The sequence below is a fragment of the Crocodylus siamensis genome, chromosome 11, assembly GCF_052110815.1.
Source record: "Crocodylus siamensis isolate JL-2025a chromosome 11, ASM5211081v1, whole genome shotgun sequence".
NCBI lineage: Eukaryota > Metazoa > Chordata > Crocodylia > Crocodylidae > Crocodylus > Crocodylus siamensis.
Genome location: NC_143405.1, coordinates 58800253 through 58819858, shown reverse-complemented (window position 1 = coordinate 58819858; position 19606 = coordinate 58800253). Strand labels below are relative to the sequence as shown.

Below are 19606 nucleotides of genomic sequence, written 5' to 3'. Positions count from 1 at the left end.
GGAAAAATGCAGTGATAACCAAGGCCTCATGTTTTCACTTAAGTGAATGGAATTTTCCCTTAAAACTGTTATTTTTTTCTTTCATCAGCTACCAAGCTGCAACACCCGGCCTTTAGCACAGTCATGAACATGCCGTTCCTCTCCAAGATGTGATTAACAGACATGGGGAAATGCCTCAAAACCTTCCTCTGAATATGCACTCAAATAAAAAGTTGAATTTGCTACAGCTGTGCTCACTCTCCACAAATAGTCTAGTGTGCTCCGGTGTCCTGGCAGAAACATGAACAGATACAGCCAATTTTAAGTGAAAGTCGGAGAATGTTTTGCAGAATACGAATTTATTAACGCATACATTCAAGCACAAAATCTAGTTTTAAAGAGCTGTGCTCAGCCACTCGTAGATCAGAAACTGTCTTGTGACCTTGATTATCAATATCCACTTGACTAGGATATTGAGTCAAGAATGATCCTGTCTTGAGCAGGGGACTGGACTAGATGGATTTGTGAGGTCCTTCCTAGCCCAAAGTTTTCTGTAATTCGATGATTCATGTGGTGAATCAAATGATGCAATGCAGCTAGAATTTTGTATTTCTACCAGTGAATACTTGAAACTACTTCATCGTTTATAGGCCAGCTTTGCAGGCAAAAAGTAATGAGCAGCATGATTGTAAATTAATTTTTAAAAGGCAAATAATAAAATGTACGTAGAAAATTTCCAATTCAAGGGCTAATTTTATCCAGGAAATTATTTTATCCACTATTAATTATATAAGAAGTTGTAGGGGTGGATTCTGATACCATGATTTGTACTATGTAATACATTACCCTCCCTAGCTGGTGACAAAAAAGTGGCCCTGATGGACTACTGGTGGCAGGAACTGACCTGCATAATTAGTACAAGTCTGAGAACACTGCATTCTAACAGGACGCTTGTCTAGCAATTTATATAGTTCAGATGCTCAGTCCTGTCTTAACCCCAGCTGATCACCTCCAAGCTAGGGCTGGATGAAGGCACAGGCATTCTAGGCAGACGCGGACAACTCTAGATATTTCACATAAAAGAACATATGTATAAATAATAATAATTAAAAACCCCTCATGGTTGCAAAGAAAAGCTTACAAAATGAGTGGAGCAGATGCCGACTGGTTGACCAAAGCCTGCAGAAAGAACTATATACCACAAAATACCCTGCGCATCTTAGCTTCCAAGACCCTGGGCAGCCCTGCCATGACCCCTCTGAGGATCTTGTGGTTGACCAAAGAAAAGTGCAGAAAGTCTAGCCTGCTCACTTACTCTCATGGAAACACACTGGCTGTTAAAGGCTCCCCTATTTACAGTCTTTGAAAGGGAAAGAGTTTCTGCTGCTGTACCTGAGGAGGACCTAGTGCCATAGCATGCCGGTGACCTAACCCTACTCTTAGCTAGCAGGCATTCGCAATCTGAAAACACACACCCTGATCAGGGACCACACAGTTAGCAGAGAATCAAATGCTTCAAAAAGGGTCTGGAAAGAAAAAAAAAAAATGCAGTTCCCATAAACAACTGATGCATGAAAAGCTGCAATCAATCTGAATAGCTGGGCTAGAAAAGTCACACTTTATATTAGAAAACCTGATGGACCACCCCCATGTTCATTACAGTCTTAAAACAGACTCTGTCATGTAACCCCAGTGGCACGTGCATCTCAGCAGAGATATCTTATTAGCAAGAACTGCATGTAGGGGTGCACTGATAGAGATTTTGGGGACCAATACCGATAGCTGATATTTAAGGAGGCATATTGGCTGATATCAACCCGATTTCCGATACAGATGTGTGCAGCTGGTAAGTCTGTTGTGGTAGAAGGGGAGTGGGGGGGAAGATTAACGCCCCCCCCCACAGTGAGGGAAGGATGGGGCAGGGGCTGCCTGCGGTGTACAGGGTGCAGGACGGAGCCACAGCTTTTTGCGGGGGTGGCTCATGCTGCTGCATGTACACTGGGAGGGCACGGGGGTGGGGGGTGCATGTGCCCCATAATCTACATGAGGTGGGGTGGGAAGGTTGCAGCTGCAGGCTGTAGCTGAGGCTGTGCCATGCTCTTCTTAGTGGAGGCTGGGCTCGGGGCGGGCAGTGGCGGCACTGGAACGAGGGCTATGGAGGGGGCTGCAGCTACCCCAAATTTTGCCGTAGCCCTGCTTCCAGTGCCACTGTTGTCTGCCCAGCACAGCCCCCCCTTCCCTTCCCTCCCCTCCTCTTCCACCACAACAGACTTACCAGCTGCATGCTGCTGGGCTCTGCTCCTCGCTTCTGCATACTGCATTGCAGCTGCATGCATGCACAGGCATTTGATCTTGCTGGGCTCCTATGACCCCTGCTGACTTCCTGCCCCTGGCAGGAATGATCTTCCAAGGTCCCTTCCAGCCCTAATGTCTAATGTTTATGAAATTTATGGGCCAAATTATTGGCCACTTCAGGCCAATTTTCTTTATATCAGTACTGAACCGATATTGGACCAATATATTGGCGTATGTCTAACTGCATGCTATAATCTTGTGAACTATTCTTCTGGTGCATGATCTATCTGTAGGTGTCAGATACATTTTCTTCTAAGTTAATTTGACTTGGTAACATTTCTTCAAGCTACATAATTAACCCAGTTGCCAAACTCAGTTTACTCTATAATGCTCTCCACCTGAAAGGATAAATAGCATTGTTATGGACCACATCTTTTAGGGCAAACTGAGGACACTGTATACAAGCCTTGCTAAACTTAAAAAAAAAAAAAAAATCAAATGCTGACAAAACACAAAATGATTCGCTAAGAAATGAGAATGTTTTGGCCTATGACTTACGAAGAAATCCACTCAAACCACATCATAAAACATCAGCCCGTAATTCATAGTGACTGTGCTATCGGGCACTAATCAATCAAGCGCACTTAAGGCATATCATCAGCAACTCAAAAAATAAACTCTCAAGTGCACAGCAAGACAGATAGGGCAGATTCCCAACTGTAGATGCAAACAGCTTCCGCTCTACAGACTTTGTGGGATGTGCTCAGTGGCAGGGCATTTCATGAACTGTCTATCTCTTAGGGAATTTTTACATATGTTTTGGGTTGCAGTGCCAGGTGCTTTAATTAGTGAGCCATGCTAATGAAAAGCGCCCACTTGTCACACATATCAGCGTCCCTGCACATCCCTGCACTGAAAAAATGGCAGCAGGGCGCTCCGAACTAAAGCTCATCAAAAGTGTTTTATTTCAAAACGCCCCACTGCCATTCTTTCAGTGCAGGGATGCTGATACACGTGATGCAGAACATGCCGAACTGCATCAATTTCCATGCTTCAGCAGAATTGATTCATCGAGTCTGCTCCAGTGCGCTGGATTGTCAGCACATTGGAGCAGGCTCCCCGCACATCTATAGGAGCCCTTAGGTGGGACTGAAGCTAAATAAGAAGGATCATGAATTAGGGCCAGGAGAGCTCAACTTAACTTCAGTTTATGTCTCTGTAATGTAAGGCTAATAGTCTACACCAGGAGTGGGCAAAATGGCAGATCCAGACAGCGTCAAGAGTCCATTTCCTGGCAACCGCTGCCCGTGCTGCTCCTGGCCAGTCTCCACGGAGGCCCGGGAGCAGCAGGGCTCTGACAGCACAGGGCTGCAGACCCTGGCTCTAAGCCAGGTGTGGGTGATTATTTCGGGCGGAGGGCTGCTTACTGAGTTTTGGCAAGCCATCGAGGGGCACATGACAGGCAGCCAGGGGCAGATAAATATTAATTTTCTAAGTATTTTAGGGGCCCCATGGGCCAGGTACAATGGCTTGGCGGGCCACGTCCAGCCTGCAGACCACATTTTGCCCACCCCTATAGTCTAAGCTGTCATGGCCCCACAACGTCATGGCCACCGCTCCTGGGATCTCTATGGAGACCGGCCACGCGCGGCGCAGGCAGGGTGCGTGGCTTGGCAGGGAGCTGTTCTGAGGCCGGAGCTGGGATCTTGCTGCGGTGCGGGGTTGCAGCCAGGATCCGTTCCCTGCACGCCCCTGCCCACAAAACCCAGGCTCGTCACAGGGGCATGCAGGCAGCACATTGTGGCTCTGTCCTGGCCCCCTCAAAATCCCAGGGTCTCCCTGGCCCTGCCAACCCATCTCGCTCCCAGCCATGGCCCATCCCAGCTGCCTGGCCATGCACCCTTCCCATGTGGGTCCCGCCCCTGGAGGTGGGTGGTGGGGCAAATGCCACAGAGGCTGCTGGGAAATGGAGTCTACTGTGGACCCAATCTAGCCCGCAGGCCAGACTTTGCCCAATCCTGGTCTACACAGACAATAGAAGAATTATTAACTAGTGAATGTTAGTAACAATCTGAATGCTCAACAGGCTGGATAAGCATTATATTTTTTAACATGCGTATATTAAAAAATATTGCAGTGAGAAGACCCATTGTTTGTGTTCCTGGGTGTGCTGTGTGTTGCTTAAACTCCTAGAGTTGCCACGTTGTTAAGCCACAGGAACGCACGTGTTACCTGTATGCCTGTGCTACGTTGCCTCCTTTCTGCTAATGGCTAAGTAATGAAAGGCATTATTCTATCAGTTATACACAGGGGATTTACAAAAAAAAAAAAGAGAGAGTTCAAGGCATTCACTCAAAATGTGATTTATTCATTTTGCATTTAAGTTTTGAAAACTGTTAAAGGGGAAATCCAAGCCTAGACTACAAAAGGAAAACACTCTTTAAAACCATCTGAGACATATTTCAACAGCTTATCTTGGTATCAAACTGTCAGGAGATAGCATCTGCAAGCAAAAAGCAACATAACAGTAATTTAGTTGTAGCTATGTATAAATCACACTATATTCATCTGCCAATCTTAGACCACTTAGTCCGTGCTTAGTAATTAGAAGCATTTTTGATAGTTCAGAAAACAGAAAATGGCGCTCTTTTATTAACATGCATTTTGCAAAAGACATGCAAAAAGGAGAGTTTCCAAAGAAACCACACACCTAAGTTCTGCTCTGAACCGTAGACTCGTTGTGATCCTAACTGAAATTAATTTTGAAGAGGTTGCGTTTTGCAGTTCATCCTTTTGGACTGCTTATCACACTGAAATGAGACTGCTTTTGAAAAAGATTCAGTCTTGAGGTCATGCCGGAAATGCACCACACCCTTATTTTATACACAAATGAAAGTAAATGAAGAATCTTCTCAGTTCTGGATACCTGCATTACAATTTTCCTTTTATATCCCTGCAAGTTAAATGTGACTACCTGAGATGCTTTTGTCTTTTATCCTGAGAATGAGTTTAGACTAATGGTATTCAACCTATCAGCAACGTGGGCTGGATGAGTGATGTGGGGCCAGTCTGTGGGACAGATCCCTAGAGGCGTTGGGCCCCATGCCTACCTGGCCATGCCCTGCAGTGTCCTGGATGGGGCCCCGCACTGCCCTGGCCCAGCCCTGTGTGCCCCATGCCACCCTGGCCCAGGCCCCACGCACCTGGAGAGGTCCTGCCCTTCCTTGCCCCACCCTACATGCCTATTCCAGGATGCAGCCACGGAGAAATTTGGCAGCAGGGAAACAGCAATTTTTGTAAGTCCAGCAGGCCAGATCTGCGGTTTGAGCTCCTCCGGTTTAGACTCTTATGCTGTGCTCTGCTGGTTACAGAAAATTTGTGAAAAATTGACTTTTCCCTTTGCTGCCTAAATCAAATGATTTCCCCCACGCCCCCGTAAAACAAACCAGCAGGCAAACAGGTTTCTCGCTGAAATGAAACACCATTCACTATGCATAATTTTTGAAGATTTTTACTCATTTATTTTTTTAATAATTGGGTATGTTTGGTCTTAAAGCTTCATCCTGAAAGTAAAACTTTTTTTTCCAGATGAAACTGTTCACTGACTTGAACACAATTAAATATGCAGATAGTTGTGTTCAACTGTGCACTTCATAGCGAATAAAATATTTGACTGAATTTGTTCACTTGGCTCTGCTCACAGTTGGCACAATTTGTCTATGAACCCCTTTCATGAAGACATGTGCCACTCCCCCGTGATAGCTGCCTGCAAGGCCTTAGCATTGGATATGTTCAAGGTTGTTGTCCCATCTTTATTAGTTCTCCTCTGTTTTTCCCTTTTTCACAATTTTACTTTTGGCAGACTGACTGATTTTTTGTCTATATATTTGATGTGGTTTTATTTAATACATTTTATGCTGCATCTTAGCATTCTTTCTTTGCCAGGAATAGCATCCTCATGACTATGTTGAAGTCATGCTGAAATCCCTAGAAACTGCACGCTGTATTGTGGTCAAACTGGACCTCAGATGAACAAAATTACATGTTCAAAATCAGGAATGGAAGATTCCTTCAACAGTTCATTTCTATTCATTCCACCAGCTGCTTCTTTATTAGACACACGTTTTCATCTGTACAAGGTTGTTTCCAAATTAAACTTCTTCACCTTTGGAACAGGACAAATGCTGGACTTGCCATAACATTAACCCAGTTATCTACTTAGTTGGACTTCAGCTTAGCCTTTTGAGGGAGTATAGATTGCATAAAAGTGTCGGGATACTCAAAGTGATAAACGTGGTTCAAACGCTTTGATATCGGCATCCTCCCTCCCTCGCCCATGCAATGGCTAATGCAATATATCAAACACCACTTGCACAGAATGCATGTATCTTAGTTTGAAGCCTCAAACACTCATACAGGTTGGATACTTACTGGAAGCAGAAATTATAATTAAATCTTATCCCTGTGATTCATTTTTTTCCATAAGTTTTGCTATACTATATGAAGGTAAAAGCAGAGTCACGGCTTTGGGGGAGGGGGGAAAATTGTGCTAAATTTTGACCAGAGTTGCGTCTGTATTTAAAGAGGCACAACATGAATAATTCATAGGAATAGGGGCTGTCATAGGGGCTGTCAGCACAGCTCAGCCACTGAACTAAGATCAGTGCCTGGTAGCCTTGGGAGTCTATAAATACCTACAGAGTGCAGCCCAAAATTTTGTCCCACATGTCTACTTACTCCTTCTGTTCTATTTAGGTTCCTGTTCTGCCCACATCACAGCAATTTATCTGTGCATGTAGGCTAGCCTATCTTGAGTGCTGCCAGAGGCTAAGCATCCTAGAAGGCAATGAAGGAGAAGAGCACACTCAGCTCTTTGCAAGGAAAAGCAGAGGCTGCACATATTCTGCTGCACACATTTTGTCAAAAGAGGCATGTTAACTATCGGTAGTGGTAACTGAGGGCAGGGTGACTGTGGTGGCACTGTATTGGGGGGCGCAACTGGCAACCCAGCAGGCAGCACTTGCTATGTGCTGCTGCTCAGGGTGTGTAGCTGCCCTGCTTTGGCTCTCTTGGCCACATACCTCTGTTCCTTGAGACATGCACCATGCAGTGAAATGGGCCAGGGTCCTGTAGCTGAAAGGGCAAGGGATCGTGTAAACCAAAGAACATATTCTAATACATACACAAAGAAACTGATCTGCGTTTGCATGGACAGCCTTCAATTTGGCATCTCCTAACTTTTTGGTGCTTAATTTTGCAACCTTATGCTCTTTTCCTGAGGATTTTTTTTGTTTAACTCTATATTTTAGATAAAACACGTGCTTAGATAAGTCTGTTAAAAAGGCAGGTTACCAAAATAAAATTAAAAAAAAAAATACTTGGCTGTAGCTTTACTGGTATAGTTTATTTTCAGAGGAAAAAAATAGAAGATTTATGCAGCGTTCTTAGTCTAGCAGACCTTTTGCAGTTTTGCCACATGCATAACTTAAGCACTCCTAAACCACTCCACAACTAAATTCTTATCTTTAATGCTCCTGCTACTGTGATCCCATTTTTTTCCATATGAAGAAATTTAATTAATATTTTATAGTCTTCCTAAATCACAAATACAATTTACCATAACATTGCAGAAAATAGCAAATCCACATTGTCCCTTGCCAACAGAAAATCCTTAACAGCTGTTTATTGCTCATTTGCAAAACATAAGAGCACTGGAATTCCATTACTTAGAGAAACTGGCTGTTCCATGATATCCTTGGCAAGAAAAGCTGCACTTATCTTTTGAAACAATAGACTCTCAAAGTTTCTCCATTTTACAAACATTAAAAAGACAGTAAGAACACATTTTTAACTGTAAAATGGTCAACAATGGGATCTGACTCACAATAAGCCGCTTTCTGCTTTGTGAAATCTAACCTCTGCTTCCCAAGAAACATCACTCACTGCAACTTAAGAAAAACATTTCAAGCAACCACCTCTTTCACAGGAAGAACTTTTTAGCGAGGTCAAGACTTGAGGAAAATGAAAAGAAATTCAGGCTATATTTGAATAATACAAATAGTCCTAACTAACATTAGAGGGCTTACTTGGGCAGGCTCATAGCAATCTTGTACTAAAATGATATAACAAAAACGTCTGTCCTCTATCTGCTCAAAACATTTTTTTGTCGTCCCTCAACTTGGAAACCAAGATAAATAAAGTCACGATCTACACAACAGATATTTCACATATGGTTTTAACTAAATCACTTACAAGTCTTCGATAGCTTTAAAAAGAAATAACTCCAGCATACCAAATAGATGCTAGTTCCTCAGAAAGCTAAGACATGCACATACCATCCATAATCTGGTTTCTATATTTAGATAAGAACTCTACCTAAAGCCAGGAAGGTCAGCATTGAATCAAGTCAAGCATATTTTACCAGACACATCTTCCAGACGACATTTACCCTGCTACATCGCTCCCAACCCCATGGCAAACACTATGCCTTGCACAAACAGCTTGAGCTGTAACTTTGCCTATTAAAAGGGATCAGATAGTGGTGTGTTCACATACCTCAATAATCCTGTCGTGAATTTGCAGCCCTCCTTCTTTAGCAGCGGGCCCACTGTCGACTATTTTTGATACAAAAATTCCTTCGCTGGAGGAGCCGTCTTGATTGTCCTTGAAGGATGAAAAAGAAAAGTTAACATTGTACCATAAACCAACTCCAATTTGCTTTAGGCTGAATCCTGCCCATTTCAAAATACCACGTGTGAGTAAAAAATGCTCAGAGCCACTCCAGTATTACTTTCTGTGGGTTAAAGCCTTTGGTGACGGGCACCCGCATCTCCCACTTCAAGATACAGTATGACCATAAACAGACTTCCGTTTCTAATTTTACTTAAAATTTCCTTACTAAAGGCCAGCAGAGAAGCCGATTGGCTCCAAACTTAAATCAAGTTATACGGTAATTATTATGACAATTATTATCATTGTGTCACATCTTAAGGATATCATCATAGCCATCGTCATAAATCAAGGTCAATATTAAAGTGATATGGTCTCCCTCCCATTTAAATATCAGATGATAAACAGATTTCTACTTTTGATGACATCTCACTTATTCTACCCAAACTGAGACAACGGTGGCAAATGAAATTAAGCTAACAAAGCATTCCTCATGTTCTTGGTTACTGTGCAATTAACTGCCATATGCTTTCACACCACAAAACTGTCCCACAAAAGAATAATTTAACAGTGATTAATTATGAGGGAGGGGACTTGAAAATGAATATACTGACAATAAATGCAGTTTTTTCCCCATGCAGCGGTATAGTTCTATCGAAGTATTGAACTTTTTACTTTCTAAAAGAGCAGGACAAGGTAAAAATACACCATGTGACTTCAAGTCACATGATGTTTCTCCAGCCAGTCAGCACCAAAGGGGAAAAATGCATTAGTAAGCATGCATAAGTTGATCTCTGCATTTTTATTCAGAAAAAAATTCTACTAAGGTCGAGGTGTCCAGAATTTAGCCCATAGTGAGCTGTTTAAATTATGTCCTTTCATCACTAGTGTGCTGTTTAGGAAGGAGCAAATACTGCTGCCTTATTGCAAAGAGAGTTTGAAATGAGTTGTTAAAGTTATAAGCACTGAAACGATTGGGGCTAGAGTTAATTGCAAAGGATCTTATATGTCTTTTGGCACTCTCTTCATATTCCAAATGTGATAACGAATCCGGAGCATGCTACCCAGTAACAAGGGAGACAGTAATGTTTAGTTAATTTAAATGCTCCACCTCTCTTTGAATATAAAGATGCACACAGAAAACATTCCCTACAGAGACAAATATGTAGTCAGCATTTTTCCCCGTCCTCCAAACACTGACTCACATGCCCTCCCCAACAGGAAAAGGCAAACACATTTTAGCGATTAACATACCATACATGGCCGGCCACCAATAATATTAAATCCAAGAGATCCAGAGTCACGATGAAGGACGAGGGTCAGTGCTTTAGTTTCTTCACCCTACGAAGAACAGGGAAAAGCATTCAAAACATTTGTGCAGAGGCAGATATTAAGATGGCTCATACTTCTATCCAAATATTTATTCTGTTCATAAATTCCAGAGGGGAAACAGTGTTGGGTTGGACTTTCATAGTCCAGCAACTCCCGTGTCTTCCCTCTTGTTGCTCTTGACAGGCACTCCTTTGAAAAATATGGCCTTTAAGGTTAATGCAAAATTTTGGTTTGGGTCTACAGTCAGCATCTAAGGGAATCAAATTATTTCCATATGCCATGCTGTAATTCTAGCTATCTGACAGGGTTAAATTTGGGGTGTCATGCAAAAATCTTCCAGGTTACCTACAGTCTTATTCTTGCTGTCTCCCATTCCTGGATGCGATTGGGGCTGCATTTTTAGGGTGACTCCTTTTCTTACTAGGTACATTATGTTGTCCTAGGCAGCACCCAATGAGACAGCAGTGTTGGCTGCACCCAATGAGGCAGCACCCAATGAGACAGCAGTGTTGGCTGCACCCACTGAGATGTGTTATGAAACTGCACTTCTAACGAAGACGATTTAGTTGAGGAAACAAATTGGGCAGAAGGACCAAATTCCTAATTATTCTTCCATAATTTTATTGCAATTCTAAGGAATTCAGATTCTATAAAGTCTTAAAACTTCAAGAGAAATTCTCTTTCATTGAGAAGGATTCTCCCAACTCCTAAAATATAAAACCAGACAGTAGCAGGTCTTTGATTAGGGGGGCAGGAAGAATAAATAATGCGCAACCTAGACCTGAAGGAGACTCCGTGTAAACGTGATCTGTTGTCCTATCCTGTGACCCAAGGCCATTCCCAAACACAGGAGTGTCCTTGACTGATGTGACAATATCCTTTTCAAAGGAACATTGAAGCGTTGTGATACCTCTTCAAATTACACTGAAAACAAAATTAAATACCCAGACTTCTAATGACAACTTTGAATCTTCTCAGTCTCCTAATTTCTCTCTGTCCAGTGGCAGTTGATAATAGCTAGCCCTGTCGCACAAATGGGACAAACTTAAAGGATTTCAGCAATGAGAATGTGCAGATATTCAGAGTGATACTGTGTGTTTCTAAAGATAGATGAGCTCCAATGAGACCAAGAACACGGCTATCTGCTGGTCCTTGCTTTGTTTAATCTACAGGGTGAAAAAGTTATGAACACATAAGAATTTGAGGAAGTTATCTTACGTGTCTGGTTTTCATAAGAAATTAATGACATAAATTACAACAGTTACATAGTAACTTGATGCAGATGTTTTCAGTTTGTGCATTTTTCTTTTTACGTGTCAGTTTGAAGATGTCTATCATGTGTTATTAATGTCTATTAAATTCTGTAAAATATGTCAAAACACTCCAGCATTACTGAATGACTCTTATGGGAAAAAAGTGATGGGGCCAAGTTCTCTGCTTATGTAAACTGGCAGAACTCCACTGACTTCAATGGAGCTTCACCACCATGCACCAGATGAAAGTCAGTAGTTCATAGCGCTCCTTAGTGATACGTAATAATTTCCTTTCCTGCAGATCCTGTAAAATAAGTAGATTGAGACCTGACTCCCAAACATATTGAGTACTCAGAGCCATTGATCTCACCTGTTTTTGCACCACTCAGAATCAGGCTTGCAAGGAGGAACAAAATACTAGGTGAAAGCTCTTTTCCTGGACAACTTCAAACCCAGACCTCAGATACTATTTCAGTGAGAAAACTTCCAGTCCGGTGAGACCACTTTTAAGGTCTGATAAGTTCAGCATTTGAAAGACAAGTATGCCATTGTCACAAAAGCAGTTTACCTCTCTTTTCTGCTATACAGCTTTATGAAGGCAAGTCAATTAGAACAATCAAGAAGCAATTACTATACTGCTTTCAGGACAGTTGCTGTAATTAAACCTGGCTGTTTCCACTACAATCCCTTATTGTGGGAGATCTCATACTTTTAGTACCCAAAAAAAATTATAACAGTTTTCCCAGAGTAGGGGCTCAGCACTCGGGTCAATCATAGAACGGGTCAAAAACAGAGAGAATATTTTATGAAATGTTCTTCAAAATTTGTCATGCAAAATGGCATTGGGAATGTATAAAAAGCTGCAGCCAGCTCTAATGGTTTTTAACGTTTTGTCCACAGTCTCTACTGGAGTGGAGTAGTGTAACACTACAGAGTAGAATATGGCACTGCACTGTGATCATTCAAACACATTTATAAAACATCAAGGCACAAGGGACCTAGAGTACAGCTTTGATAGCTTAATACTTCTGCAGATTCACTTTGCAATATTAACGAATTTTAAGCATCCTTACATGCCTATTATTGAAGCCACAAAGAAAATTATTCTTACAGAGCTCACTGCCTTTCTTTTTTCCCCCCTAAAATGTCTGAACCAATCATTAAAAAGTGAAGTGACTCTGGAGATGTTATGGCCAATATCCCAGGCCTGCCCACATCATCTGGTTCTGCAGCAAACCTGATGGTTCTTGGCATGCTGTATTCCCACAGCTGAGTAAAGCTCTTAAACGTAATTCTGGAAATTACTGTACTTCCCAGCTGAGTAATGTGGAGCTAATAGACTGCATTTTATTCCATATATTAGAAGCCTTCTAATTTCTGTAGTGACACTGCAGCTAAGAAGTCCGGTCTTAGCAAAAAGAGGCACTTTTCTTCACCTTAACAAAGTAACAGGCTATCAGATTGATCTGGAATAGTAAAGGTGGGGATATAGTCTAAGAAAAATACTCTTAAATTTGCAAAACCTTAGTTGCATTTCAAAAAATGGAAGTTTTGGAAGCAGCTGCCTTCATCAACGGCCCTGAAACTAAAGGTCTGTACAACAGCTCCACAATTGTTGTAAACTGATAGAACATTTTTTAACTTGAGGGGACTTGTGCCAACCTAGCTCATCTGAGGATCTATTTGATATATTTAAGGAGTGCATAAACGCCAGTAGCATTTTATGCCTATAGCATAAAACACCTGTTACCCCAAAAATTAAAGGACGTTAAGACTTCCACTTCTCGTTGTGAGTACTTTCCAGCTCTGTTGTTACATATCTGGAGATCGGTCACTTCTGCATCTTAAAACATAATCCTCAATGCTCCTGTTACCATGCCTGGCTTTTCCATTGGGCTCTGCAGGAGCACAGCCTGATGTCTGAAAGGGAGCTCCCAGGGCTAGGACGTGGCAACAAAAATGCCTTCCTAATCTCTTCCAAAAGACCTTAACATAAACTGTGCGCATACATACAACAGCAGAATCTGCCCAACTTCATCAATAGGTTGAAATAATAGTGTGTTTCAGGGACGATCAAGCAGAATTTAAATAGCCTGAGGTTTTTTCTTTGTTGTATTTGGACTTGGATGACTCCGGCTGATGTATTTCATCAACGAAAATCCTCTTTGTAGATTGAGACAGACATCTCCAGCACTTCCTCCTCAAACACACTGGCAAGTGCCCTCATTTCCCCCTACCAAAGAACCACCTCAAGCATTTCTCGACAGCAAACACACCCCTAACTTTGCCTTTATGTAACACACACACAGAGCAGTGTGGGCATACTGAAACTTTTAGAAACAACACAAAACGACAAAAATGACTTCCATTCTAGGGACAAAGAGAAGTCATGTCCTGGTAATACACATCTACTGATAGCCTCCTCTTGTTATACTTCTGTTACAGTGTCTTAGCATCTCAATCTTTAATGTTTTTCTCCTAGCGATACTGCAGAGGTGGAGCAGTGTCACTCTCCCTGTCCTACAGATGAGGAGGGGAAAGGAGGTACTGAGAAGAAACTCTCACTTGCTGCAGGTTGCTTAGGGAGATGATGAGAGTGCCAACACCTGAGTCCAGATCTCAGAAACCATAGACTAGCATCCTGACCACTAGACCGCTCCTCTAGAAAGCCTTTCAGCATGCAGAAGCTGTGCAGAGGTGACATAGAAAACGATGGGATGGGAGAAGAGAGAACCTTACTAACCAGGCTTTTTGCGTGGAGCTCTCTGGGGATTATAGATGCAGAAAAGAACGGAGTTCCCTATTCCCAACGGGTGAATAGATTACAGTCATTTTTCTTCCTGCGCAGGGTTTTGAAGTACTACGTCTACCAAACAGTAGCAGCACTGATCTCTAAACCTCCTTGTAGTCCTAGGCTTTCTGCATTCCAGAGTCAGGGTGCAAAAATCACATCTGGCACAGCTGTTCCATTTGTGACTCCCTAGCCCACCCCCACCACAAGCTGTGTCACTCATCATTTGAACTGAATTGCAAGGAGGCATTTATTCCTATTGTGCTCCTAGGATACACCATTTGTTTTATTTCAAGCAGTTCTACAATTGTGGCAAGGAACAACAGTTAACTCTGGGATGCTGAAAGAGTTTTTTCCCTTAACCCACACAGGGAACCTAGCCTAGGCAAGCTAAAAGCGTGGAATCGCACGAAACACTTTGTGAACACGGTGCGCTAAGGATAGTTCTGTTTGTGCAACAAACACTTCAACGCTGACGGAGCAACAACTGCTTATAGCACATTTGATGTACAAATAAAAATGATTGCAAGAAAATATCAGTGACAACGAGGTATAGTTTGACCAGGCATGGTTATTTTCAACCTGAACTCAAACTGAGAAATTAACTATTCCATACTGTAATGCACCTAAATCCAGGTGTTTAGGGACCAGAAAGTGCCTGAGCCAAATATGCATGCCCTGCAGGGTGTTTATAGCCTCCATCCTGTACTGGCATCTTTGTCTGAAAAAAAATAATCCAGCACTAAAAAACTTGGAAACAAGCCATGTCCCAAATTGGTTCAGTGGCGTTTGCAGTAGGTGATCACCATGTCAACATGGACTTTGAAAAAAAGTTCTCAAGTGCACAAAGACGCGTGTTTCCTGATTGTACTTCTTTTGGAGCGGGGCAGACTGAAAGTGTTAGCTTTGGACAGCTGCCAGCAGGCTGTGAAAGACGTGTAATTGATTGACCGCTAGACCACAAGTCTGTGGTGACATGACACCTTTTGGCTTTCTGCAGGTTAGGTGCCGCTTCAGAAAACTGCATAACGGCCTTTTTGTAGTAAGGCTGAAAATGGACACAGTCATGTTGGCCAGCTGCATCCATAAATTCGATAAAGGCATCGCTGGAAACGATGTCCTGCAGACATTGGCAATGATTTGCCATAATACCTTTCACACGAATCACATCCCGCAACGCTGACCTGTTAAATTGTTTAGCTCCACAAAGTTAGCAATGGCAGACTGAGAAAAATTAAGACCCGTCAATATGGGAGTGAGGGGGCGCGCATGTTTGGGGAGAGGGGCTGAGATCAAGCTAATAAGGTAGAAAGATATGGAAAGGCTGTTCCAGGTGGCAGATGGGGTCCGGAGAGAAGATGGTTTCTCAAAGAAACTGAGAAGAGGACAGAGATGTCCCTATGCAAAGTGGATGTGGGGAGCAGGGAAGGGTAGAGAATGAGAAAGATAAGTCAGGTTTCTGAGCTGAGATGGAGTAAATTGAAAAGGGGGGTTAAAAAAACAAACCCAAGACAGTTGTTACAAACAGGTCCCCAAATGGATGCAAAGTCTCCAATTTCTTAATCTGGGCATTAGCCCGACAGCGTCTTCAATGCCATCGCCAGAGATTAGAGCAGTATTCCATGCCGAGATACCGTTATTGTTATCATTTGACAAACACTGCTGTTTTTCTTTGCCTAATGGAGTTGGAGATTATAAATGGAGGTTCCTTTCCTTTATCTTGCTGGCTTGTTTGAGCAGCAACGTTAACAAAGAGCCAGGACAGCTCTTCACTTTTCCTGATGATTACTGCTGTATCTGTGGGGAGAGGAGCCCATTCCCCGGCAGAGCGGTATCATCTGAGCGCCTTCATCCTGGAAGTATCTGGTCCGGCGCTCTCTTCATACAGAAGACACGTTTTGAGCAGCAGTTTGGGGTTAACTGGCCGCACGGCGCTGCCTTCTGCAGACCCTAATTCTAACCACTCCAGACAGTGTGAACTCGAGATAGACTGACTCCACTTAAATCCACCTTTTGCAAACCCTGTTGTAGACGGTTCTGAAAAATGAGACGGAGGGTCGGTCTCACGTTCGGGCACATGTGCGGCAGAAAGTCGCAGTCCGCGCTCAGCCGTTCCACGTCATGAAGACCTCATTAGGAGGAAGCTCCTGATAACGCGTAGCTTGCTTGAGGGGGTCTGAGTTGTGTAAGGTACTAGTCCAAGTGACCTCATGTTGCGGAAAGCCACGGCTTGGAGAGCCTGCTCTGGATGATTTAGGGATGAGGAATGCTGGATTTGGAAAGTACTGGGTCATCAAAAACAAGGAAGTGTCTGGTGAGCCGTTCGGGTTCGCCTAACTCCTAGCAAGTTGGTGATTCAATGCTATTTTGAATCCTGAAAAACGCTTTTGTGCTGTGAGGGGGCAAGGAGTGGGGGAAAAGTATTGTGACCTGCATATTTGACTTTAAATTCCCAAGGAGGGTCCCCTTAGAAATACAGGCATAGAAACAGAGAATATAGCCGCTGAATTCTGGCCTTTAAGCATCAGATTCAAAATGCTTTTTTTGTTTGTTTTTTTCGATCAGGCTCACTTCTCACAGAGAAGTTAACATCCCAGATAGGCTCGAGCTCCCTGCAGCACAGCTCTCTCAAAGCTCAACCAACAGCACCCTGCGTTATGAATAAGCATATCCAGTTTGCAGTGACAAGCATGAGATCCCAGACACCAAGAGGGAGAAACAATGCGGCACGTGAGCTACACAGTGGGGGAAATCGTCCAAGAAGTCCAACTCGCGTGTGCGTGCCAGGAGTTTGATGCATCAAAAAAAGGTAAGGAAAAAAAAATACTGAAGAGAAACATGGACATGTCACCCTCTGGATCTGGGCAACTCCTTTCTAGGGCAGGCTCTATTTCTTCAGCTAGTGGTGAGCCGCTTAGCTGTAAATATTTGCCCTTCGCCCAGAGCCGGCCAGCTGGCTGGGACCGCAGCTGACAGACACATCTGCGGGTGGGGAGGGAGGGGGAGAAAAATAGGTCTCAGACGAAAAAAATCCTGCTCGCTTACCAGACCCTCCTAAGGGGCACAGGGAAGAGAAGTGCTTGCCAGGGAACGTGGAGCAACTGAACACAAAGTGAGCCCCACCACCCCAACCGCCTCTCCCTCCCTGCCGCGCACACGCACGCACGCGCTCCCTGTCACAAACACGCACACGCATTCCCTCCCTGCCATGAACGCACACAGACACTGTCCTTACCATGAACACACACACACGCACACACCCCTGCCATGCACATGGACACACCCAGCCACAAACAAAAACGCTCTCTCCCTGCCATGAACCCCCCCCAGCCCTGCTGTGCACCCGGACACACACATACACACTACTCTCACTCCCTGGCATGCACATACACACTCACCCTGCCACAGACACAAACACAATCTCTCTCCCTGTCATGCACCCCCCACCATGCCCATGGATACACACTACTCTCACTCCGTCATGCACACACACCATGCCATGGCCAGACACCCCCCCACACTCCCTGCCACACACACACTCACTCTCCCCCCCCCCGTTATGCGCACGCACACACACACTCCCTGGCCATGGCCACAAACACACACATGCACACACACTACTGATTCACTCCCTGCCATGCAACACCCCTCCACCCGCTATGCACATGGACACACACACACTACTCTCACTCCTTCCTATGCACACACGCCATGCACATGGACACACACACACACACGCTCTCTCTCCCCGCTGCCACGCACACACACACACACACACACTCCCACTCTGCCATGCACCCCCCCATACACATGGACACACACTATGCTCATTCCCTGCCATATGCACACACTGTCACCCTGCTGCTGCGCACACCATGCACACACGGTCTCTCCCTGCCGCCACGGACACGCACACGCACGCCCCCCCCCCCCCGCTCGCACTCCCTGCCAGGCGCACGGGCGCGCTCGGGCTCGGCGCTCACCTTGGCGGGCGCGGGCAGGCAGCGGGCGGCGCCGAGCGAGCGGAGCCGGGCGCTGTACTCGGTGAACTTCTTCTGGTAGCGCAGCGCCGTGACCTGGAGCTCGAGCTGCGCGGCCGCCAGGCGGGCCCGCAGCGCCTGCTCGCGCTTCCCGGCGCGCAGCGCCGCCTTCTTGAGCTCCTTGTCGAGCGCGGCCAGGCGCGCCTGCAGCCCGGCGCCGTGGCCCTGCAGCGCCGTCACGCAGCAGTGCCCGCCGGCGCGGCGCTCGCCGTGCGTGAGCACCAAGCCGCAGCCGCGCTCGCACGGCCCCGCCGCCCGCGCCTCGCAGCGCTCCCGCATGTGCGCCTCCACGTCGCGCCGGTCCAGCACGGCGGCGCAGCCCGGGTGGCGGCAGCGCGCGGGGGCGAAGCCGCACGCCTCGACGTGCGCCGCCAGCGCCTGCAGCGGCACCACGGCCGGGCAGCCCCGCGCGCGGTGCTCGCACTGGATGTCCAGCTTGAGGATGAGGCTCTTGAGCGGCGCGACGTGGTGCAGCTCCTTGGCCGAGAGGCGCCGGCAGCGCGCGGGGCAGCTGCCCTGCTGCACGGCCCAGGGCAGCACGCAGCCGGCGCAGAAGACGTGGCCGCACGGCGTGGTGAGCGGGTCCTCCAGCACCTTGTGGCACAGGTCGCACTGCAGCGCCGGGTCCACGTCGCCGTCGAAGCGCTCCAGCTCGAAGCCCATCCCGCCGGCGCGCGCGGCCCCGCGCTGCTGCTGGGGCAGGACGCGGCGGCGGCGGCCGAGGCCCCGGCTCCGGCTCCGGCTCCGGCTCCGGCGCGGCGCCCCTCCCTCCTCGGGGGAGGGACTCGGCAGCCCTCGCCCCTCGGCTCGGCTCGGCTCGGCTCCACTCGGCTCGGCCCGGCCCGCGGGAGCCGCCTGCGCGGCCGCGGCGTCGCGCCTCTGCCCCGACGCGCGCCCGCCGGCAGAGCCTCCCGGAGAGCGCCCGGCGCCCTCCGTCCCTGTCACAGGGCGGAGGCTGGGCACGCCGGCCCACAGCAGAGCGGCGCTGGGCCACGCACCCCCTCTGAGGAGACGAAGCGGGGCGCGCAAAACCGGCAACAGCGGGAGCTGGGCGCGCACAGCTGGTCTGTGCCCGGAAGAGAGCAGAAGTTGGGCACGCAGGGTTGGTCTACACCCATAATAGAGCAAACGTTGGTGCCACATCCCAGTAACAGGGCAGAAGTTGGGCACGCGCAACCGGCCTGTACCTGTAAGGGAGCGGAAGTTGGGCATGCAAAGCTGGGCTCTACTCAGAGCAGAAGGTGGGC

General features: G+C 46.1%; 1 protein-coding gene across 1 annotated transcript in view; it reads right to left on the bottom strand.

Annotated features, from left to right (window-relative positions):
- The window catches only part of PDZRN3 (PDZ domain containing ring finger 3), a 186338-nt gene extending 167226 nt beyond the window's left edge, over positions 1–19112 (bottom strand). The window contains exons 1-3 of the mRNA XM_090021474.1: positions 18303–19112; positions 10198–10284; positions 8830–8937 (exon numbers count right to left, since the gene is read on the bottom strand). Coding sequence (XP_089877600.1) covers positions 8830–8937; positions 10198–10284; positions 18303–19022 — 915 coding nt within the window. The 5' untranslated portion in view covers positions 19023–19112. The remainder of the gene's footprint in view (positions 1–8829; positions 8938–10197; positions 10285–18302) is intronic.
- Positions 19113–19606: the final 494 nt, after the last annotated feature.